General features: G+C 49.6%; 1 protein-coding gene across 1 annotated transcript in view; it reads left to right on the forward strand.

Moving 5' to 3' along the window:
* Nucleotides 1-2,219: 2,219 nt before the first annotated feature.
* Nucleotides 2,220-25,446, forward strand: part of PRDM6 (PR/SET domain 6) — an 83,702-nt gene continuing 60,475 nt past the window's right edge. Inside the window, exons 1-2 of the mRNA XM_029055797.2 lie at nucleotides 2,220-2,718; nucleotides 8,963-9,270. Coding sequence (XP_028911630.1) covers nucleotides 2,220-2,718; nucleotides 8,963-9,270 — 807 coding nt within the window. The remainder of the gene's footprint in view (nucleotides 2,719-8,962; nucleotides 9,271-25,446) is intronic.

The following is a 25,446-nucleotide window of genomic DNA, read 5'->3' on the forward strand; positions in this document are numbered from 1 at the left end:
CCCACTAAAGCTTGGACTCAGCCCAAGGCCCGAGTAGCGGCCGACAGAAGGATGCCAGCACTTCGAATCCTCAGTTCTTCTCCCTCCCATTTAAACTCCCTTCTCTTCTGCCCCGGAAGAAGGGATGCCCGCCCTCGTCTTTGCCCTCTCTGTGCGTCCTCCGCTCCTACCCTTGGGAACCGGGTGGGCGTGAGGGTCCAGGGGGCCGGGGGCGTTCTAGTCTCACAAAGCTCGGTTTAGGTTCCAGCGGCGCAAAGGGTGCCCGGCCCGGGGAGTCCCGCGAGTAGTTCTGAGGTCCATTTGTCAGAAACTTCCCGGAGACACGAATCTGGGAGGCGGGATGTGCAGAGGAGATCCAAATGAGAAAGGCCAGTCGCCCGGCAACCCAGCAACCCGTTTCCAAGCCCGGGCTAGGAGGGCGGGCCGGAGCGGGAGGAGGGAGGGAAGGAGGGTCTCTCGGGAAACTGACCCATCTCTCGGAAAGGAGAGGACAGAGGAAAAACGACCTCTAATCTGTAAAAACGCAGATGTATCCCTCCCTCCCCTCACATTTCAGGTGAAGGGAGAGACAGAGACAAAAACGGGAAACTTTTCCCCAGGAGAAATGGGGTGTATTTTTAATTCGCTAACCCCTCACGCCCCTGCTCCTCGCTCCCCGGCCCTTGGGAGTTACGAGCTTGCTCAACCCTAAAGAGAAAATGGTAGCCGCTGGAGCCTCGGAGGGTCAGCTCCGACCCGGGACCCCGCGTGCTAGAGCAAGCCCGGGCCGGAGCCCAGCCTACCGAGCCCCTCTCGGACCGCCCCGCGGCGGACGCAGGTCCAGGCCGAGATTCTTCCCGCTTCCTACTCTCCTCCAGTTGGGGCGAGGGAAGTGTCAGGACCTCTAGCAATTTAGGACCGTAGGAGAGAGGCAGACTAAACCGGGGGTAGAGTTCGGTTCTGCGTTCTAGCTGCCCTCCCCTCCTCCTCTCCCCCCCCCCCACCGTATCTCCTCTTCTCTCTTGGCTTTTTTTCTTCAGCCTTCCCCTCATCTCTCTCTCTCTTCCCCCCCGCAATCTCTCACTCACGCACATAAACACACACACATAGTCCCTCTTACACACATAGTCCCTCATACACACCTAGACACAAGAAGAGAGTCTCGCTCATGGACACAACCCAGTCGTGCGCGGACACCCACTCTCACGCACGGTCTCTCTCTCTCTTTCTCACTCACTCACTCACTCACTCACTCACTCACTCACTCACTCACTCACACACACACACAAAGTCTTACACAGTCCACTACCATACAGTCAGATACATGCATATGGTCTCCCAGGCACACGCGAAACTCTCACTCACAAGCATACGCATACGCGCGCGCGCACACACACACACACTCACACACACACAGATACACACACACACACACACACAGAGCCCTGTATTTTGCGCTGTCGTAAAACCCACGTGTCCAGCCGGGACGTTGCCAGAGCTGCCGGAGGAGCCGAGCCAGGACGCTGCTGCCGAGCGCAGCCCCACGGCGGGTCAGTCTGGGCGGCCCGACTCTCCCCCCGCCCCGCCACTGCCCCCTCGGCCCCGCCGGCCCCACCGACCCCGATCCCGCAGCCCGTTGGATTGTCTCCCCAGGTAAGGGGCGACCGGCGGACAGCTCGCTGAAGGTCGGGGAGCTGGGTCTCTCGTGGCCTGACTCCTGGACCGGCCCGCCTGGCCCCTGGCGGTCGAGGCACCCGGTGGGGGCTGCAGGCTGGGTGGCTGGGGGACGACTGCGTGAGTGTGTAGCGAGGTAGGGGTTAAGGGGGCTCACGGGGCTGGATAGCGGGTGGTGCGGGAAAACCGCGGCTCTGCGCCGCACCGCTTCTCGCGCGGCGGAAAAGTTTCAGCCGCTGCCGAGTTGCGGTGAGGGAAGTGGGGGGAGGGGTCGGGGGAGGCCGCGAACCCTCGGAGCTTCTCCCGCGATCAGATCAGAGAGGGGTCCCGGGCCCCGAGGGCTGGATGAGGTGAAGGGGAGGAGGGCGCGCGGGATCTTGGCAGACACCCACCTTCCCGAGCTGGCTCCCTTCGGGGCGGGTCCCTCGGTCCCTCGTGCCCTGCTCTAGCTCACGTTGTCTCTGTGTCTGTGCGTGTGTGTGTTTGTGTGTGTGTGTGTCTATGTCTGTCTGTGCCGTCGCTGCCCCTGCCTCGGTCTGTCTCCCGTCTCAGCTGCTCGGTCGGACATGCTGAAGCCCGGGGAGCGCGGCGGGGGCTCGGCCTTCCTGAAGGTGGACCCGGCCTACCTCCAGCACTGGCAGCAGCTCTTCCCACAGGGAGCCCCGCTCAAGGGCAGCGCGGGGACCGCCCCGGGCCCCCCGCCCCCGGCCCCGGCCTCCGAGCCCCCACCGGACAGCCTCAGCCTCCGCCCGCGCCCGGCCTCCCTGACCGCTGCCCCTGCCCCAGCCCCCGTAGCCACCTCTTCGTCGTCGTCGTCCTCCTCCTCCTTGTCCTGCCCCGCGTCCACCCTGCCCGGGCCGCCGCCGCCGCCGCCGCCGCCCGCCTTCGCGCCACTGCCTAGTGTCGAGCCATCTCCCCCCGGAGCTCTGCCAGGTCGGGATGGGGTAGGAGAGCGGGCGGCCCCCCGGCCCCGCTGTTCGGCTGAAGAGCTGGACTACTACCTGTACGGCCAGCAGCGCATGGACATCATCCCGCTCAGCCCGCACGCCGGCGACCCCAACACCCGTACGTACTGCCGAGGGGCTGGGGGGCTGAGGGCCTGCGGGGCGGGGAGAACCGATTTGCTGCCCGGATCCCTGGCCCGGCCCGAGGGGAAACGCTTTCCGCCGCGGGCCTGGGCTACCCCTTGCCCCGTCTTTGGACTCAGCCGGGGCCGGGGGTAGGGAGACCCTAGACGAGGACATGCGATGGAGGACGGAAGGGATGGAGGGGGAGATCTGGGCTCCTTCAGTCCGGCCGAGCCCTGACTTAGCGCCGGTGGCGGCTTCTCTGGAGGCCTGGGGACCCAGGTGCAGGGCAGGGGGTGGGGGGGGCGGTAAAAGGGGGAACTCGGGCTACCATGGGGTGACAGAGAATCCCGGACAGCCGCTGACATGGCCTCGGGCTACATCTCCACGGGCAAGGTGCTATTCTGAATCCTCTATAAGGTGGGAGAGAGGGAGGGGCGGAAAGGCAGGGAGAACTCTCACCGCTAGGCTCTCAGGCCGAACACAATTTTTGTTTCCGTCAGAAAGGCTGCGATCGTACCCTACCCTCACACCTCAGGACACCACTCGCCTTGCATTCGTTGTGAACGGCTAGTTGTTATCTCCGGGGAGTAGGGTGGCAGAGTCTTTAAACAGAAAACGTTTGTTCCGCGGGAATAGTGGCAGAGAGAACTAATCAGGTGTCGGGACCAATCTGGATTTCGGGTAGGCATTTTTTTCTCCTGTTTTTATATTCTATTCTATTTACAACCAGTTTCTCTCCCTCTATCCCTGCATTTTGAAATTTGGGAATTCAAATCTAAATCACGCCCCAAATCTAAATGCAAAGAAGGCATACATGCTTTAGTTGGTGTAGAAGTTTTGCTTTGAATAGCCCACCCACGGTTACGGGCCTTTAAAAGTGCTAAAGCCACTTTCGCTGACCTCTGGAGATATACTGAAATCGGATTAAGAGGGTGTCGGGAGAGGGGTTGAGGATTTAGCTCACCCTCTCGTTACCTGCCGACGTTGCTGCTTTTTTGGAGCACGTTTGGAACGGGCTTTTGGCGAACCTTTTCTCTGTTCTTTCAAAATATTCCAACCAACCCGGTTAAAAGAGCGGACTCTTACGGTTCCTTTCCCCAGAAGAAGCCACTTAGCCCCCGCCTCGGTCAGGAATAGGGAGGGGTTGGACCTCTTCTCCTTCCTTGAGCAGGGCGGAGGTCGGGGCAGGAGTTGGTGCTGTCCTTCCCCACAGAATATCTTGCCAAACTCGTTTTTTCAGAGTCGAGTTCGATGTTTTTCGGGTGGTGGCGAACTCTAAGTTTGCTCCATGAAAGGGATTTGGGCTTCCGGATCGGGGGCTTAGAAAGGCCGAGAGATCCGCGAGCACGAACTCGCGGCAGGACCCGGCTGTCCCCCTTGACTCGACCAAGATTGTCCACGGGCGGGGGGTGGGGTGGGGGGTAGCTAGCAAAGTGATCTAGAAGAAGAACCCCTGGTCGGGCGGGGCCTGCCAATGGCCGCAGGGCCCCGTGGTTAAATGCCCCTGTTGAGGACGGAGACCAATCGGGCCGAGTCACCGTCGAGTCGTCTGCCCTTTGCCGTTTACTGTCGGCCCCGGCTGATGGCTGGAGAAAGGGTGGGTTTCTGATTCGAGTCCCGGCTTCCAAGATCTCACCGAAAGGAAGGACCCGTCGCTCATAATTAATGACTTAATAAATGAATGGAGGAAGCGGGGATAGCGGACGCTAAAGGAAGGCTATATGGTGGCGCAGGGCATCAGGCCCAGGGGATGGGGCGACCGAACGGAGCAGCTCGGGGTAAAGTTGCCCATGGCCCTGGTGTAAGGGGCTTCCTCCCGGCCTTCTCCGCTCCCGCGTGTCCTCAGTGTAAGCCAGCAGTGTGAGCTGAGAAACGCCCCCGAGCCGGTCTGTGTCCGGGCCGGTTTGGAAAGGGTGGCTGTTCACACCGGCCTTCCAGCCGCATTCGGGATTAGCGGTGAACCAGGCCTTTCGGCCAAATGAGACACCGCTCCGGGCGAAGATTGGCTCCCATTTTCTTCGGGACCGGGGGTCTTGACTCGGGACCCTCAATCCTAGCCACCTCTGGCCCGAGACCACCAGTGTCTCGGGCTCTGGAGGAGGGAGAGAGTCCCTGGGTCTCGTCAGCAACAGGTTGAGGCTTCGCGGAGTGGGGACTAAGCCACCCCTCAGATTCCTTAGGAAACGAGGAAGATGCTTCCGAGTTATTCAGTCCGGAGCGGAAAAAAACACGGTAGCAGAAATGCCAGCTGTAGGTTGTGAAAGCGGAGGGAAGTCGGGGTGGGGCGGAGCTTTGGGGGGGAGGGGGAGCAAGGGACGGGGGCTTGGGAGTGGCAGGCAAACTAACAAAAGCGAATGGTGAGAAGTGCTCGCTTTGGGTTCTTTTCCTCCCCGCTAGGAAACTCTCAGATAGTGTCCGAGGCCCGAGTGGGAGAGGCTGGGCGTGTAGTCGTGGGTGCAATAATAGTTTCATCCGTGTGGGGCAGCTACCCCCATCGCCCCAGTGGACTTGGTAGCCACGGCTGGAAGGCAAACCCAGTCCAGCCCAGCTGTCGGTCTTTTCCCCGGGTCAGCCCCACACATTCCGAGTCCGGAGCGGAGCGTTCAGTTTCGAGTAGGGAAACCAAGCCTGAGTACTTGGCAGGATAAGATCGGAGCCTGGTCACTGAGCCAGGAGCCACCTCACCACTTCATTTGGGTCCGGCCACCTCTGGGAGCGTCCCCAAGCCGCAGCGCCATTCAGTCACTGCCGCCCCGCACGTTTAGCTGAGAGTCTGGTCTCGCGCAAGGCGGGAGGCTCGACAGCCACGTTGGGCTGTCTGCTGCTGCTATCCTCCCATGTCTGAACCTCTGTCCCTCCGTTTCGCTGTCTGCATTTTCCCACCCACTCCAGATCCGGTCCTGGTGATTTCGCTGCATCACTTTGTAGCAGCGCCTCGAGCCCAGTCCCCTTCATCTGGGGCCGGGGCTGGGGAGGTGGCTCTTGGCGGTTTCGGGGGATAAAACGGTCCATCAGCAAGACTCCCCGTCGATATGTGCCAACAGGAGATGAAGGATGAACAGACGAGACACAATTAATTGCCTCTGGCTGGGTGGGAGAAGAGAGTCGGAGAGGACCCACCTTCGATCCCCTCCCTGCCCGATCTATCATCTCCCCGGCGGCAACGACTCTGTCCGCCCAGGGACAGGGGCCGGGACCCTCCCGGAACCCAAATGCCCTTCATCCTTCCCGCAGTCGCCCGAAGACAAATGCCGTCGGGTCCCCCGTCCGGCCCGACGGCGGTTTTTCCTCTCTCGGCGGGGAGCACGGTCGGCCGGGTCCCTCCCCCCGATTCTGGCCGGCATCTCCGAACCTACCTCATTCATCCTGTATAAGCAGACACCACAAAAGTCCCCCACCCCTTCTCCCAATCAGAACACGTCCAGCACACTCACACACACACACACACACACACACACACACTACACCTCGTGTACAGGTAGGGTACCCAGTCGAAGAACATCGCGGGCATCCACTCAGAGGACACTCACACAGGGTGCCTACCCTGGAAACACACCACCGCAACACACATACCCTGGGTTCGTACACCCATCGGTCCCCGCTGCTGGTTTTCACTTGTTGCAGCAGCTCGTTTGGGGGGACTTTGTCCTCCGGGCTGGGACCGAGGCTGGGATTGGACTCGGTGTTGGGTGGGAGCTGTTGCTGCTGGTGCTGCTACATGAGCTGGAAGGAAGCCCCCTGGGCCCAGGGAAGGTATTTCTTGACGCTTCCGTGGTCTGTAGCTCAGTTCCTACTCACCCCTCCCGCAGCCCAGTCCCTCGGGGAGTCCGCCCACTTGCAACCAGGAGCGGGGTGCGAAGGCGGGGGGTGGGGTGTTCCGTTCCCTAGAGAAAGGGACTACAGCTGCCGCCCACCCCTAAATATCCCCCTCGCACTGCTCTGGGCAGCCGCGAACTCCCTCACGGAGCGGGAAGGTGATGAGTTCGGATGGGGATGCGGCTCTGTATGAGTACGTCTGCATCTGCGTCTGTCTGAGCGTGCACCTGCGTGTTGTGCCTGAATGTGTGCATTTGTATGTTCACACACGTGTAGGTTTTTGGGTGTGCACGTGCGCCTTGCGCGACAGACAGTACGCAGTATGGAACCTCGGATTCGGAACACGTTCATCCCTCCCCTTACCTTCTTCAGGGAAGGCAGAGCTCCCCGAAAAGGCCGATTGGGGTTTTTATAGCACTTAGACAGCTAGTATGGCTCTTTTTGAGTTACGAGCCAATTGGTTGAGGGGAATGAAGCTCTGCTAATCGTCCCGCCTGATCCTGGCAACAGGAGGTGGGGAATTGAGGGTTCTGTCCGTCACTAGGCCTCGGGGTGCATCTCTGGACAATGGGATTATTTAGCCTGATCTTGAGCTTCGTGATTTTAAAGCGCCAAGTAAATCTGTTAGCGATGGGCTCCTTGTATCTTGGAGACCCTAGACGAGCTGTTGTGATCAAACGTTTCTAGTGCCGACGGGTAGGGGGTTAGTGTAGAGCAATCAGTCAATCAATCAATGGTATTTATTGAGAGCACGCTGCGTGCAGAGCGCTGTTCTAAGCACTTGGGAGAGTTCGCTACAATAAGGTTGGTAGATACGGTCCCTGCCTTCAAGGAGTTTACAATCCAGTGAGAGAGACAGCCCTTAAACTAAATTACAGATAGGGGAGGCGAAAGGGGGTAGGGATATGGACCTAAGTGCCGTGAGCCAAATGACTTTGCCGGGGGGGGGGGCGGGCCGTAGGGAGGGGCTAAATTGGTTGAGTCGCACGTGGGAACGGTGCGAGGGGCCGGGATGAGCCGATCCAACGGCCCAGCCCGGTCTCAGTAATGGGACCGGACAGGAGACCCGGCAGGATTTTCTTTTATTTTCAGGGACACATTCACTGCCCCTCCATCTTGTCAAGACCGGTGCTATTTTTGCTAGAGTGCTGAAAGGCCTTCGGATTTGTGTTCTAAAAAAAAAAATTAAATGCATTAACGGTATCTATTTACTTTCCCTTTGAATCTTCCCATCCCTGATGTGTGGGAACGAGGAGAATGGACTCTGGGGTCTAGCCGGGCCGCAGACTTTTCATTGGCCGGGGAGTGTCTGAATAGTTAGCCTCGAGTCCCAGGATCTGCACTACTCTCCGGGTCAACCGCCCACGACCTTCGTCCAGTTCTTCGATGGCCGAGGTGGTGTCTTAGATGAGGAGAAGGGCGATTCTCTTGGCGCGTCTGCTTGGTCGTAGCCGTAAACTCCAGGCCCACGGTAGAGTTTAGGATGCTGCTGAGGTTATCTATCTTTGGGAGGGGGCTAAATCCCTCCCCCCCACCGAGTTCCCGATCATTAACTGGCCATCATCTGGGGAAAAGAGGAAATCCTCCGTCGGTCCCAGGATCCCATCTTCTTGGGGCGGACTCCTAGGAGTGTAAAATTTGCTCCGAGCAGCCCAGCGTGGTCAGCTGGGAGCCGTTGGCCTGGAGCGGATCAGACCATCGGTCTGTTCCAGCCGAACGGCTCCGGTGCTAATGAGTGGACTCTACTCCTGACCTCCCCTGGAAGCGAAGGTCTGAGGCTTAGGTTTTCCCACACCAGCTGGCCGTCTGGCTTGCCCGGTTCCATACGGCCAGACGCGCGCACCAACACCTGGGAAGGAAATGGAAATTCGGCAGCTTTTGCATCTTCGGGAGTAAACGCCACGATCGTATTTTATTTACAACGTCGAGAGAGACTGGAATGTTGTGGGGGAAAGGGAAAGGGAGGAGAGAGTGACGAGGGTTAGGTTTGAATGGGAAGAACATTACCCGGGAGCGTTGGAGGAACGGACTGTAGAGGAAGATTAGCAACAGGGCCAGCATTAGAGACTATGGAGGGATGATGAAGGCGGGCCTGGCGGGTAAAGGGTGACTCCGAACCCCACGATGGTTCTCTAGACTCGGGGGACCTTTCTCCTCTCTTCCCAGTCAGCTGTAACCTTCTCCGACTCTGACTCCCCCTCGCCCCCAACCCTTCTCCGGGGGCAGGGGACTTTGGCACTATCCTCCCGTCACGGGGAAGGTCGTTTGGACCCCTGGCGAGTGCCCGGCGGGCCCCGTATGCCTGGGTTCCCCGCGGATGGGTGGCATCTGGATATAGTCTGGCGGGGGGGCAGGGGAGGGAAGCCCGGGCGCAGTGGAGCTAACCCTCTTTCTTTTTCGGTCCCTCTCTCCCCGTCCCGCAGGCTGCGACATGTGCGCGGATCACCGGCACGGGGAGTGCCCCATGCACGGGCCCCTGCACTCGCTGCGCCGCCTTGTGGGCACCAGCAGCAGCGCGGCGGCGGCGCCCCCCCCGGAGACCCCCGAGTGGCTGCGGGACCTGCCCCGGGAGGTGTGCCTGTGCACCAGCACCGTGCCGGGCTTGGCCTACGGCATCTGTGCCGCCCAGCGAGTCCAACAGGGCACCTGGATCGGGCCCTTCCAGGGAGTGCTCCTCCCCCCCGATAAGGTGCAGGCGGGGGTCGTCCGGAACACCCAGCACCTCTGGGAGGTAAGTCTGCGCGGCCCCCCCGACCCCCCCGCTTCCCATTCACACCGGGATCCCCGATTGCACCCTCGCCCTGGCCACCCCCCTGGGCCTCCGACCAACTAGGGGGCTTGGGGGGCTGGGACGGGGACCTGCGTCTTTCTGGGAGGTTTCCCTCATTGTAAGGTTTTTTGCGTGTAGGAAAACATTCCGCGGAGGGAAAACTGATCAGGAGTAATTTGTGGGAAATCCGCTTCCAAGAGGAAAAAGGGGCAACACCTCCGCGCTCCAACGAGGGGCCGGCGTGGGAGCAGGGGCAGAGCGGGGGGCTGCCCCCACCCGGGTCCTCGCGCGGAGGAGTCGGGAGCGGGCGAGGATGCGGGCCAGAAAGGTGTCGCCCCAGGGGATTCGAGCTACTCCCCGTCAGTCTCTTAAAGCCAGTTGGTGGCCTCGTTATAGGCAACCTACCGCACCTGCTCCTTCCCCCCCTCCCGGGTGCCGTGGGTGGGGGGTGGGAAGGACGAGAGGCAGAGGGAGCGAGAGCCTGAAGGCCTGACCTGTTGCCCCCAGAGCTCCCTCTGGGTCCAAAGATGCGAGAGGCCTCAGGCTCTCCGAGAGCCCCCTTGGGCCTAGAGGAAATGCACGCCCCAGCTCATAGCCCCCAGACCTGACTTTTCGCAAATTCTCCGTGGTCGGGGAAACACTCCTCGTCAGGCCCGGCCCCAACATCCTCAGAAGCAGGCGCATGCCCGGGATTGTGCCACCAAATGCTCTTCCGCTCTACAGGATGCTGTGGCCAACTCTGGGACCGTTAGAGGGATTTTGGAGGATGGGGGTGGACTGGAAAATTAGACCCACTACAGAGGAAAAAGTGACAATAAGAGGGAAATGATCGAACTGTCTGGATTGGAAACATTTCCTTGTTGGTTTTAGTTCCTGACTAATTAGTTGCAACCTCCACTTTGGCTTAAAGGTCATAAAACACTTTCTAGCACGCTTAATGTTATAGTGGCATCCACGAGAACCCAGATACTATAGTTAAAGGTCTGCCAATATTTTTTCGGAGGAAGCATTTTTAGTGGTAATAATTCAGCTAAACAGATTTGCCTCACACCGAAAATTGGCCTTTCCCTTTTACAGTTTAACACACCGCGTCTTTGGTTCCCAGCTTTATTCTCAGCTATTTTTAGCAGGCCTGTGCAAAACAATAAGGACGAGACAACCCGAAGCAAAGAAGAAGTTGCCTATTTTTAGACAATCCTTTTCAAGGAAAAGTGCGCTATAAATCAAATCGGATAAATATTTTAAAATGCACCTCCTTCCTCCCATGGTTTTCCTTGTTAAATGAAATGAAGGTTTTTCTTCTGAATAAGAGAATGAGGGTTCTCTGACTTTTCCATACCATTCTTACTGGATTTTTGTGATACGACTGTGTTGGAGGGTATAGAATTGAAATGGCACATGTGTTGAGTGAGTGCCCCTTATTCTTAAATACTGTAGATATTTCTGGCACTTACTTCTTTCTACCCGACTAACAGCAAGATTAGTCACTCATTTTTTCGTCATCATAAGGATGGTCATGTTCTGCTGAGGCTTGAAGTAGATCTGTATGGATATAGAAAGGCTTCAAAATTCATTCATTCATTCATTCTGAAGAAGGAAAATTCTGGGAGACCATGTAAAGAGGCAACCTACCCTGGGACTAACAACATTCTCAACTGTACCCGGGTGGTAAAATGGCAATAGCCAGTATTTTCTCCACCCCCAGGGATGGTTGGGACTGAAGATAAATGCTACTTTCACAACATACACCTGTTTCTAAAGTACCCTTTTAAACTAAAAAAAAAAAATAAAAAATTAGAACACTGAGACACTTTCTTGTCTTTTCTTCTTTTGTTAGCCTGGTGATTTCTGTACCTCCTGATCATATGAATCAAGTGGTTTTTATGTTGGTCATCAAGTGCCTTTTCCTAGGAATTTACTTCTTTATGAAACATATATACTGCAGTAAAGAGGGAAGCAGTAGTTCGCTTTCAGAAATTTCTGCCAGTAAATGACTCATAACTGTTGAAAATAATTCAATTTTAAGCATTTTCTTTTAGGACATCTCCCAGAATATCAGGTCAACATTAGAAGAGTTAAAAAAAAAATTCAAAGGAATCGGATCATGATTGCCTGCTTTTAAAAGTCAGGCCAGTAGTTAATTCCGTTCCTCACATTTTTCCCAGTCACTTGCAGATGAGAAAGCATTTCTAAAGTACCAGTTCAATATTTAAGTCCTGATATATCCTTTGGCAGTAACATATCTTTATTTCAGGACCATAAATGGATTTCAAATATTTGTTTCATCCAATGTTGCAAAGTTGGTAATGGATTTTTGTTTCAATTTACAGCTCTTCATTGTTTTCAGAATGATGTGTTTGGTTACTTACATTGAGAAGTTATTGCAAATGTAAGCAGATTCCCTTTGGCCCTTTTCATATTTGTGTTCTCTTATTTTCCTGGCTGTGGCAAAAAAATATTTATTTGACATAGGGATACAAACTGTGAAACCTCCTTGGGCTGTCTGAACCGAGCACTCTCATCTTGCACTTACTATTTTCTTTGTCTGTAATCCTTGTGTTCAGCAAACAGCAATTTAGATAAATTAAGTACCATTTCATTACCTCACATCATGCCTTGACACCTATGGGTGTTCATGGGAAATTTTAAGGGTTTTTAGTAAGTGGCAAAGATCATTTATGGAGGCTTAGAAAGAGAAATGAATTATTTAGAAAGCCAAAATGTTAGTCACTTTAGCTGTTTTTGTTATTTTTTTCTTTTTGGCCCATTTTTATCAGAGTCAGGGTTTGCTTGTGTTTTATAAAAAAATACAACAAACTAAGATTGTTTAAAATAAAAACAGTACAGGGTGTATTAAGTAAACATTCACTTTGGTAATATAGGCATTTATTCCAACAATACTTAAATGTATGATAACATTTCTGGCCATTTGGAAGTAATGGGAACAATCTTTCCTAATGTTTTGCAAAGAAAACAGAGACTTTCTCAGCAATTAGGTCTTATTGATGAGAGTGAGATAATTTCCCCCTAATGTGTTTTCTAATAAAGAAGTGAAAAGGCACATTTGATTCCAACATATATGAAAACATTATCTCAATTATTAATGTGTCCTTATTCCCTAGAGATAAATTAATCTGGTTGCACATGGTTTCCCCTTTCTGCTTAACATCAGAATTTAATAAGACTAGACTTAAGGAATGTACACAGGGTCCATTTAAAATTCCACTGGAATAAAATACGGAAGTTTAAAATAAAGTTACAGTTTAAGATAGACTGGAGTCATTGAATTTTTCAAACTACAAGTTTAGGAGAACAAGAAATTATAGCAACTGTGAGAAAAGAAATTGCACTTTTTCACAATCAAAAATACGGGTCCTGTCAATGACAAGGAAGCCTGTTGGAATTAGTCTTGTAACTCTAAAATAATTTAATTTTTAAAGAAGCATACTTAGCTTTGCATTTGTAAATTGGAAAGTTCCATTTTCATCTGTGGTGGTGTAGAAAGTCTCATTATTTCTTCTTAAGAAAATCAAAGGTTCATATAATGCAGCTGTTTTTTGTGGTTTGATTTTGTGCCATAATATTTTCTATCTGATTTAGAGGTTTGCTTTCAAGCAAATGGTTTATTTTTAATCATTATCCATTAGCTTTGGTTTTAAAAATAGAACTGAATGAAAACCTACATTTAAAAATATATCTTACAACTACAGAATGCTAACAAAAACACAGTGATTTTAGTTTAAAGCTGACAGTTAATTGGTACCAGTGTGAGGGAAAGTGACTTCATACAGCCAACATGGTATGTCTATTGATACATACATCAGCCAGATTCCATAAACAGTGCTGTGCCTATTTGCATTTATCTGTTAGTAGATTAAGCACCTTGAACGTAAGAGCTTATTCCAGTGATATGTTCCAATGTTCCATCGCAGCATTAGCTGGTATTGGCTTGATTCACCCAAACTCCAGAGGCTATCCCAGATACACCAATGTGCGAATCATGCTTTTCGGTCATTTATCCTCTAATATTCAAGAGTCTCCGTCAGCTCAGCTCCACATAGGCCATGAAATTCAAATAATCACTCTCTAAAAGTAAACCTTAATCATATATATGGTCACGTCTTAAATTATACTGCAGAAGGGCTGCTGTTGCATTTTAGTTCGTCTCATTTTTGATGAGACGTCTTATTTTGATGGTACCCATTTCGATAGTGTATGAGCATTTTGTGTTTTAGCGTGGGCTGTGAAACCATCTACTGCCTTTGGGAAAGCTTTCCAGAATTGTGTTGGACAACTTAGTAAATAGGAGAGTTAGAAATATACCTCTAAGACCCTGCCTGGGCGTTTTGGAGGAAATAAAGCTGCTATTCACCATTGAGTACGTTGTCATTCGTAAGATTTTTTGAAAAACACACTCCATTCATTTCTTGCATTTTTATTTATTTGGGAATTCCTATCTTATTGGAACTTCAACCTAAATGTGTTTGTGGAGCAGCTAAAATTGGAAATACACGGCACCGCAGCCCTACAAATTAGCCAATTATGTTCAACCCCGTTATATTTTTGAATTGCGATTGTTCCACATGCAAATCATTTTTTGAAAGCTGGAGTGCATGGCTGCCATGCGTCCTTTTGTCTTGCTGTTGGTATCATTTTACAATGATTAGCAGAATGGAAGCAAAATCCAGCAATCTCAGAGGTCCTCCGTGAGGTTTCATGTGCCGTCCTAAATCAGCCCCCGAATGGTTGCACCCCTATCACATGCCCAAAGGATTGTAGCACAGAAGCCTGTGACCCTGAAACTCTGGCCGACAACTGGTTTTTCTTCCTAATTTGGCCTTGTAAATGAAAGTAATTCTTCATTTTTGGCAAAACCATATTTGGTTTCTGCAGATTACTCAGGATATATGTTACCTGATGAATCGCCAAACCCTGGAGTCATCCGAATGAATAAAGGTAATACTCGCGTGAGGCGTGTGGTGGCCCCAACAACAGCTGGAGGTGCAGTTGGTCAGCAGTATTTGGGTAACAATTGATAGCGCGTATTCCAAACGAAGGCGTCCTGTGGTTTTAGGATGGAAAAGAAGTTATGTCATTTTCGGGAATGCCACGCATTTCACAGAGCTGCCTTGAGACCTTCTTATTTTGGATTTTACACACTCCAAGATTTCATGAGTTCAGACATTCTTTGTGTATTTACACAAGAAATACAGACGCTTGTATAACTACTTAGCATAAAAGCCAGAAAATCTGGAGCGGCATATACTTTTCCATGTAAGCATTTGCCACCTTTCCCAGATAAGTTACCGAATTCCATTATCCCAATGGTTACACATGTGTGACAGAGGTTGACCTTTAGTCATGTCAATCCTTTGTGTGTAGGCCTCAGGCTCCAGCCTAATGGCTCAAAGCCTGATTTACTCACTGTAATAAGGGCAGGAGGTCGAACAATTGTCAGCCTGCCTGTGCGGACTCTTCTCAGAGCCCGGCTGAAGGCTGTTAACACAAAGCTTTTCAAAGTGAATTTACAACCACTACCACTGACAGAGGCCAATCAGTACACCATAAATGTCAGGTTAGTGAGATTGAGCAGTAAGTAAAGTACTGACAGCACACTATTGGCTGAAATCAATTGCTTAAGATTTAACTGAGAATAGCAATCTATGTGTAACTGAGTTTATGGAAACGGCTAAGTGCGCAGAGCAAGTTTCAGTGTGGATTACATAGATTTCCCTGTTAGCGGGTCCATCCGGGAGAGGGCTCCTTCCTTGTGCTTTAACCAACCCTACCGCTGTCCCCGTGATATGATTCATGATCTGGAAGTTTAACGTTCTAACCTGTGCGCTCTCTGGAGCTTAGTTGAAAAAGGAGGCAGTGTTATGCTGAAAGGAAAAAGAAAAAAAAATGAAAATATGGAGCTGTCAAAACAAACTGAACTGGGGATGTGTGCACGAGCCACGATTCAGTGAAAAGGAAGGAGTTTCAGCAGTCGGTCATATGCGCAAATTCCCAAACTGTAATCGGGGATTTCCGTAAAGGCGCGTCCATGAATAAAGGTTGCCTTTCGTTGCTCCTGAAGCTCAGCGAGGCAGAACTTTCACAGAAGTCACCAATGAATGATTGTGGACCGAGGATCTGAATATCCATGAGACGTAGTTACCCGCAAGACTGAATGTTTTTATCATTTTGTGTAATGACAGCTTGGACAACAATTCATTCAGCTCTGAAGGCATCAGCATTAAAATGTAAGAATCCATTAAAATGCTGTATGCAAGGATTTATAAATTAGGCAATTTCCTTGATTATTGCAATCATTTACAGAATTGATTGTCCCGGTGTGGTATAGACAGATTTCAGCACTGATCATTGACAGCAAGCACGTTCTCTGATATCTACAGCCTCTGGTCACTAAAATAGACCCCATTACTGTGCTGCGGGTCTCTGTCTCAAGGTCAGTCATGCACTGAGGTAAGTTTATGTTCACAGAGACTTAGGTGTCCATAAAAACGAGACCCTTGTAGGTTGGGGTGCTACTTGGAGTTTGTGGTAAGAGTTTGTTGACTTCAAAATGTATTTTGTTGGTAGCGCAGATTCTCTTTGTGATCCAGATAGAAAGGGAATCGGTTTTGCAAATTACAGTTGTAAATATTTATTTGAATGAAGATATAAAAGTCAATAATGTGTTTTGTTTCGTGCCTCTTAGAGTTCTAATTAACCAATAGATATATTGCAGAGTAACTTGATTTTTGGTCAATTTTTTTTCTGCAAGGTATAATAAAGACAGTGGGTTACAGCGTAAACACCATCCTTGAAACCCTGCAAGTTTTCCTATACTAGAACAAATACGAAAAATCTGCTCAGTGCTTAATCACTAACCACAAACCACAAGGATCCGTTAATGCTGGAAAAATCAGATTGGCTGGACAGAAATGGCCAGGCACTGTCATCTTAAAAACAACCCTAAAATGGTGTGGGTTTCACCTCCCCCTCCCCCCGCCCCCATCCCCCAAATATCGGGTTTGCCCCAAATATCGTCCCACGGCTGAGAGGCCGGTACAGTATGGCCACGCTTACTTCCACTACAGTTTTCAATGAGAGTTTTTCCTCTTTGAGAAATCAACCCGAGCCAGGGGAAGGGAGCTAAATCTAAGGAAGAAAATCACCCAACACTGGTGAGACAAGATTAGGGCCAAATCATTTTAAGGACACTTTGATTATGGATATGCTGCAGCTTACCTCAGGCTATCTCTTCGGTTTGGAAAGAGACTCCACTGGGGCTTCAGTAGCAGCTAAGCCAGGCAATGCCGATTTTTATTCAGCTTGGTGGTATCTGAGGACTACGTCGGGTTTTTTTTTTTTTAAGGACCGACAAATTTGGCAGTAAGGATCGGTTACATAAATCCAGTGTCGTCGGGTTCAGAGGGTTCCTCAAGTGTTCCTCTTGGGCCTTCCTTCTTTGATGAATGCGTATGAGTCCCATTTTGGGGAGAGTGTGTTTCTCGGCTGCAGCTCTGGTTTTAGTTCGAGGCGTAGAAGCGAGTGAGGCTGACCTGGGAACCTAGGCACGAGGGTGTGTTTTTGGGGGGGGGGGGTTGTCGTTTTTTGTAAAGAAAAATCCAAACTTTAAACAGAGGAGTGAGAGGGAGATCTATTTTTTTGAAAATTAAGGGTACTTTCACTCTCGAAATGAAACCGCTTCTATTAAGGAAGGGCCCCCTCTAGGAATGTTTGGTGGAAGGAGCCGATTGAGGAAGTGCTTTTAAAGGGCTTTTTGATTGGAATCAAATGAAAGATAATCAAGTCATGTTTTCTGGGGTTTGTAAAGCACTGAGACCCTCCTTTTCACACTTGGGGGATTTTGACTTTTGCCACAAGTAGCAAATATTTCATAATAGGCATCTATCCAAATTCAGTATCACATTATTTGTGGTAATTATATTTTTTCCACTATTGCCCTAAAACTGCAAAACACATTTTATTACAAAAGGTCATTTTCCTGACAATTCTTTAAATTGGGTCAATCGTGAATAGATTTACTTTACATTTCATAGCACCACTCCTGGGAATTTTTCCTGGAAGTTCATTTTCATGCAGTTCATCTGAATCTACTGTTATTCTATAAATGGTTTAACTGGTATTTTCGAAAAATTTCCCTTCGTTTTTTGGGGGGGGGTTGTTTGTTTTTCAAAAACCAGGTTTTCTGGCGGCTGTAGAAGGGGAAAAATTTCAGCTACCATACTTTCAGACTTTTTTTTACAGAGCCCTAACTCTGTAAGTGACTAGTGCATGACTTTGAGAAAGCAATTTAATTATTGTGTGCCTCAGTTTCCCCATGTGTAGACAAGGGGTGTCAAAAAGATTAATGAAAAAAAAAGTTCCCCGCTACTGATCAGTGGCAAATGTCCTGCATTTTTTTAGTGTGGTGCTGCTGAACTAACAAATTCCTGAGACCTAGAATTGTAGAGTTGTAATGAGATAGTGATGCATGCCTACTGAAAGGATTCATATTTGCCAACAAATCAGTGCATAAATTCCATGTGGCTGCACTCATGGCACTTGGCATGGCAACCACTGACCAGTCCCTGCTATATGTCAGTCAGTCAATCGTACTTATCGAGCACTTACTGTGTACAGAGCACTGTACTAAGCACTTGGGAGAGTACAATATATAATATAATGACCCCATCCCTGCCCACAATGAGTTTAGAGTCTAGAGGGGGAGACAGACATTAATATAAATAAGTAAATTACAGATATGTACATAAGAGCTGTGGGGCTGGGAGCGGGGACGAATAAAGGGAGCAAGTTGGCGACGCAGAAGGGAGTGGGAGAAGAGGAAAGGAGGGCTTAGTCAGGGAAGGCCTCTTGGAGGAGCTGTGCCTTCAATAAGTCTTTGAAGTGGAGGAGAATAATTTTCAGTCAGATATGAGGAGAGAGGGCTTTCCAGGCCAGAAGCAGGACGTGGGCGAGAGGTTGGTGGCGAGATAGATGAGACTGAAGTACAGTGAGAAGGTTAGCATTAGAGGAGCGAACTGTGTGGGCTGGGTTGTAGTTGGAGAGCAGTGGGGTGAGGGAGGAGGGGGCAAGGTGACTGAGTGTTTTAAAGCCAATGGTGAGTAGTTTCTGTTGATGAGGAGGTGGATGGGTAACCACTGGAGATTCTTGTGGAGAGGGGAAACATGGCCTGAATGTTTATGTAGTAGAGAAAAGCAGAGTGAAGTATGGACTGGAGTGGGGAGAGACAGGAGGATGGCATGTGTACATGCACCCGGCACTGGTAGCTGACTCATTTAAAAAAGCAGTGTGCCCTAGTGGATAAAAGCACGGGCCTGAAAATCAGAGGACCTGGATTCTAATCCCAGCTCCGCCACTTGCGTGCTTCACTTCTCCGTGACGCACTTAACATATCCGAATGTTGGGGGTAAAACACCCTTTCTTCCTGCCTCTTAGACTATGAACCACTCATGGGACGGGGGTGCTGTCTGACCTGGTTATCTTGTATCAACAGCAGTGCTTCATGCAGTTCTCGGCACAATAGTATGTGCTTAACAAGTTACTATCTGGCTGCATTCTCAAGTTCAGCATTGATGCCAATTGAAATGAGCTTTCTATGTTTCAAAAATGAGGTGAGGGGCAGGGCACTAGGAAGGGAGAAATAGGCAGCGATCTTCAGGGTGTGGGGCATTGGGGGGGGTGTGGTATTCTGGCCCTGAATTCCCACACTTTGGGACCCAGATTTGCCACTGCTACTGATCTATAAGTATAGCTATTTTTCCAGCGCAATTTTCAAGACTCTAGTGCACTCTAGTGCACATGGATATAAAGAAATTGAGATTCTACACATATAGCCAACAAATTGTATTTTAGGCTTAACTCAGAAGGCCATAGTTGATTTTGTTGTTTGTCACACTTAAAATGCAGATTTATTTAGCTCTCTTCACAAATTGCTCCTTGTCAAAGGATTGTGTAATAAAAGGAAACTGATATAGCTAGATGCGGAAAAATCATCAGGTCGGGCTCTCGATTTCTAGTAGTAAGCAGGTGGGTCTTCCACAAATGAGGGACATTTGAGGAAAGAATCTCAGCCACAGGGGATTCCCTTTCACGACAACCATCCCTCCCTTCCTCACTGGGAAGCCGGTCAGAAGTGCAGGGTGTTCTCTCCTGGGGTGGGTCTAGAAAAATCATGAACAAGATCTGGAGTGCTCCTGTGCTGGACTCCAAGTCAGGAGCCATATATTCGGTTGGTCTGACACCGAATATTGAATTCTGCATAAGAAAACATTGCAGTGGCTGGCATACGGTGAATGGTCAATAAATATTAAACAGCAACAAATCACCTTGTCTCTTGCTACTGGACATAAACAACTGGGGGGGGGGGGGCGCGACATGCTAACACATATAATAAACTATCTATAGTAGCAGCAACTGATTAGATATTGTGTGTAGAAAATTGGAAAACCAGCCTTCCAAATGACAGTCTGTAATTAAAAACTGTAGTTTTTTAAATGGAAACAGATGGCAGAAGTACCTCAAGATGAGAACCACAAAACGACCAGAACATAGATGTTGCCAGTCCATTGGAAATGAATATCTGACCTAAAAATGCCTGCCGACGGCTTGGCCATTAAGAATGTCATTTTCTGAGTAAGTGGTGTCTCCGTGCTCCATAACGAGCCAAACATTAGCAAAATTGTTCTCTTGGGCTCATGGCATAGGGTGGGCCACAGTCCACACATCAGCAACAATTCCTAGCATGAACAGTGGACACATTATCATCATCATCATCATCATCATCATCATTGTATTTGTAAGTGCCCACGGCCTGCCTCTGGCCTGGAACACCCTCCCTCCTCATGTCCGACAGACAATTAATCTCCCCACCTTCAAAGTCTTATTGAAAGCACATCTCCTCCAAGCGGCCTTACCTGACTAAGACCTCTTTTCCTCTTCTCCCACTCCCTTCTGCGTTGTCCTGACTTGCTCCCTTTATTTGTCCCCCCTCCCAGCCCCACAGCACTTATGTACATATCTCTAATTTATTTATATTAATGTCTGTTTCCCCCTTTAGACTGAAAGCTTGTTGTGGGCAGGGAATGTGTCTGTTTATTGTTACATAGTACTCTCCCAATCACATAGTACAGTGCTCTGCACACAGTAAGTGCTCAATAAATACGATAGACTGACTTTAGTGCTTACTATGTGTCAAACACTGTTCTAAGGGTCTGGGGTAGATACAAGATAAACAGGTTGGACACAGGCCATGTTCCACATGAGTCTCACAGTTTTAAGCCCCATTTTACAGCTGAGATAACTGAGGCACAGAGAAGTAAAGTGACTCGCCCAAGGTCACATAGCAGATGTGTGGCGGAGTTGGAATTAGAACCCTGATCCTCTGACTCCCAGGCCCTTACTCTTTCCACTAGGCCACGCAGCTTGTAACTACAAGCAAACCCAGAACCTTCCCAGCTGGCTCCACCTCTTCCCCCAGATCCAGGACTTCTCTCAGCCTGTGTCTCTTGGGCTGAAACCTGGCCCTCTCCTGCCTGACCTTAGCTTCCTCACTGGTCCTCCCCGCAATCTTCTGCTGTGGTGGCTTTTTCAGACTCCTAATAGTCAGGAGAATGTTCTTGCTCTCCCCCAACCTTGGGGCTGCATTGGGGAGGCCCCATGTAAGGTGTGTTTGAGGGGGAGGGAGGATTGTGTGTTGTAGTAGAGGGCTAACTTCCCCACTGCTATCTGCGGGTCCTATCACTGCTCTCGCCACTGATGAGCCAGGAACAAAAGGGTCCCAGGCAAAGGTCCTCACTTCAGTAGCAGAACTCTTCCACTACTCCCAGCTCGGACACAGCTAGGCCTGGCCCTACCTTATTGCCAGCTGTGCATCTGGTCTGAGCCCCTTATCAGCTCTGACTTGCTCTCTGTCCCACTTCTAACACAACCTGACCACACTTCCCTGTCAGCCTAAACCACCTCGCTTAGCTGGGGCATAAAGCAGGCAATTATCATTATTACTTTTAATAATAATATAATAATAAAGATAGTAATATTTGTTAGCACTTACTATGTGCCACAAGCACTGTACTAAGTGCTGGAGTAGATAGGTCCCACATTGAGGTCACAGTCTAATTAGGAAGGAGAACAGGTACTGAATCCCCATTTTGCAGAAGGGGGAACTGAGACAAAGTGAATTTAAGTGACTTGTCCCAGGTCACGCAGCAGGTGAGTGGTGGAGCCGGGTTTAGAGCCCAGGTCTTCTGACTCCCAGGCCCGTGCTCTTTCTGCTAGGCCACAATGCTTATCTATTAAGGAGATTCAGACAACTTTAGATTGTCTGTGCTAAGGAGAATTGGGAGATCACAGATAATCAAAATCCACAGATAATTCAGAGTTCCTATTTTAGCCATTGGCTTGAAAAGCTTCCTTTAATCACCAGATCTTTACCGAAATGACCAACAAATGACGAAAAAATGGATTTGAGTTCCCCTTCCCAGCGCACCCTTGGGTGGAGGGGCTGACCAACAGGAAAATTAAGTGCCTCAAAGGAGGACAGAAGGAAGAGAAGACGGGTCTGAGTCATCCTCAACCCTGATCACTGGGCCCTGGATAATTGATACCTCAAGACTGCCTTCTGGGGTTTTTGGCTGGAGCGTGTGTTGAGGGAGTGGCCACCTTGGTTCCGGATGGTGCAGAGGGACAACCGGCAGAGTTGGGCCTATTGTCACCTTTAGTCAAACGTGTAAGGGCTGTGTGAACTTAACAGTCTGGAAATTCCTTACTGGGCAGGCAAATGACCTCAAGCTCTCATCCCCCACTCGTAGCCATGCACAGCTCATTGAGGGCAGGGAAAGTGGCTGTTTACTGTTATAGTGTATTCTCCCAAGCATTCATTCATTCATTCAATCGTATTTATTGAGCACTTACTGGGTGCAGAGCAATGTACTAAAGCGCTTGGAAAGTACATACAGCTCTGCCTACAGTAAGTGCTCAGTAAATACTATTGGATGAATGAATGAGTGAAGTATGCTCACTCTTCCCCTAACTCGCACTCACACCCCATCCCACGCCTAGTGTCACTCCCACTCAGGCCCGAACTGGCTCCCTCTTAACTTGTGAAATCTTAGGCTCCCTGGTTCATGCCTGTGTAAGGACTGGCTCAGAGCAGCAAGGGATGAGGCAGGGTCCTGGTTCTGTCCTGAGTTCCTGCTGCAAAGGCACTGAATCACTTTTAATCCGGCTTGGGCTGGGAGGTAATATGATCGAGGAGCTGTACAGAGAAAGCATACTGAAGTGCCTTAGAAGTGTGGAGAAAGTTGGCTGTTGTGAGAGATACGCTTCAGGGAGTTTAGCATCTGTCCTGATTTTAGCCTCAAACTAACTCTTTCCTTTCACACAGCAATGAAATCCTTAACAGATATAGTGACAGCACCAACGTGGGCTTTAATGTTTTTCAAGCCCGGGCCCTTGGAGTGAGTTCATTCAGAATTACAGGTCACCTCGATGTGAATGATTCATGTTGTTATTATCAGCTTTGATTTCTCAGAATATGATGGATGGGGAACTTGTGATCTAGCCACAGCCAAAGAAGTGTTGGACAGTTTGCAAAAACTGTTTCCTAGTTTTACCACTTCTTGTGCTCATCTTCAGAAACCCAGGTTTGGCATGAGCAGAGGAAGCTGAAATGTCTTTTACGAGCATTTAGAAAGGCAGCTAACCACCAGTGGAGGAGAGGGAAGAAATGTGAATAAAACAGCCGTTTCCTTTGAGCACATTTCTCTGGGCACCCATGGGGAAACAAGCACTACAATGCCCAGTTGTTTGGGGAAGGCTGGGGTGATTGGTGGATGGGCCTTGGAAACCCTGCAGTGCCCTTTGCCCCTGAAGATCTGAATGTCCAGGGTGGAAATGCCCAACTGTGGCATAGAGAAGTAGGCAAATTAGAAAATTCCCAGGTGACATGGAGAGCATGAATGGATCTGACGTTTTGGGACAATGGAATTAGCTTTATCAGAGCAAGAGCAGTTTCCTGCTAACGACTTCCTCTCTGCTTCTCTAGCCTTTGTTGACTTCTTTACTCTTCTCTGTAACTGCCCATCTTCTCTGATACTACTACTACTAATAATTGTGAGGTTCCCCTCTTAGATTGTGAGACCCCTGAGGGACAGGGACAGTGCCTAATTCCCACCTGGGTAGTCTCTCCTAGCGTTTAGTACACTGCTCCTCATGCAGTAAGCACTTAATAAATACTATTACTACTACTACTACTACTAATTGTGGTATCCCCTCTCTAGACCATAAGCTCCTTTTGGGCAGAGAATATGACTACCACGTCTACTGTATTGTACTCTCCCAAGTGCTCAGTACAGTGCTCTGCACCCAGTAAGTGCTCAATAAAAACCATGGGTTGATGGTTTAGCACTTACTATATACCAAGCACTGTCCTAAGTGCCAATCAAGATAATCAGATTGGACATAGTCCCTGTCCCATATGGGACTCAGAGTCTAAGTGGGGGGAGGGTATTGAATCTGCACTTTACAGATGAGGAAACTGAGGCACAGAGAAATCAAGTGACTTGTCCCAAAGTCACAGTAGTTGAATGGCAGAGCTGGGTCTGTCTCCTCCTCTAGACCGTAAGCTCCGTGTAGGCCAGGAATGTGTCTGTTATATTGTTATATCTTACTCTCCCAAGTGCTTAGTACAGTGCTCTGCACACAGTAAGCACTCAAAAAATACGATTGACTGATTAGAACCCAAGTCCATTGACTCCCGAGCCTATATGCTTTCCACTAGACCACACTGCTTCCCTTAACCTGGTCCCTTAACCTGGTCTCTGGCTGCCAAGCTGCAGGTACTGCTTATGCCAGAACCTCAACCCAAGACCCTGGCATAAGCAACATTCCCATCCAGGTCAGGTGGTTTGGGTAATGAAAGAATTCCAAAGCCTCACACCTTACTTTGACAGTTTCCTCCCAATATAATAGTGAGGAAGGTTCAGGGCAATACTTTAACAATGACTGTGGATTCTATGAATAATAATAATAACAGTGGTATTTGTTAAGCACTTACTGTGTGCCAAGCACTGTTCTAAGCACTGGGGTATATACAAGGTAATCATGTCAAGCACAATCCCTACCCCATGTGGGGTTCACAGTCTAAGTTGGAGGGAGCACAGGGAGTGAATCCCCATTTTAAAGATGAGGAGACTGAGGCACAGAGAAGTTAAGTGAGTTGCCCAAGGTCACACAGCAGGCAAGTGGCAGAGGTGGGATGAGAAGCCAGTTACCCTGACTCCAAGGCCCATGCTCTTTCCACTAGGACCCGCTGCTCCTCATGCACCACACCACCGAGTGACCTCTCTTTTCCCTTCCTACAACCCCAATAGTTCCTTATTAAAGTCCATCCCAGGGCCAGAACCTAGGCAAGATACCAAACCAGCTGGGTTGGCATGCCCTGGATATGATGTATGCTACCATGGCAGTTTTTAAAAAGGTGTCTGGGAATGAGCCCAGAGCAAGTGCTGTTTTCTATTTGTATCAGAAAATACAGTAAAGGAGAGCAGTAAAGATTTAAGGAAGGAATGAGTGGCATAGGAGAGGAACTACAGGACACTGGAGAAAAAAGAGGAAAGTGTTAAGGGAGAATGGAAAGAAACAAGTAAAAATAGTTAGAGGAGAAGGAAAGAGAAGAGATGAGTAGAGGTGGAAAGATTACAACTCAATGGTTGAGGGCTTTCCTATTGCTGTGCATTTTACTGCCACCATCTATCCATCAATCAATCATTGGTATATATTGAGTGCTCACTGTATGCAGAGCACTGTTCTAAGTGCTTAGCAGAGTAGAATTCAATAGACATAATTCCTGCCCTCAAGGAGTTAACTATCTAGTGGAATGTAAACTAACCCTAGCCCTAACCTTAATCTAACTCTCATCTTTCAGAGCTTAGTTTTCTACATCATTCTGGGACTAGTGAGTTGCATTACCAATGTCTTTGCTCTCGTACACCTCCACAGTGACTTAGACCCTCTTTCGCCTGAGCTATGTTTCCCCCGGAATTGCAAGAATGTGTTTTGCTTGGGAGCTGGAGCCGATTAAACCCGAGGTTGCTGCCCCGAATGTAACACTATCTTTTGGGGAAC

The sequence above is a fragment of the Ornithorhynchus anatinus genome, chromosome X5, assembly GCF_004115215.2.
Source record: "Ornithorhynchus anatinus isolate Pmale09 chromosome X5, mOrnAna1.pri.v4, whole genome shotgun sequence".
NCBI classification, from domain to species: Eukaryota; Metazoa; Chordata; class Mammalia; order Monotremata; family Ornithorhynchidae; genus Ornithorhynchus; species Ornithorhynchus anatinus.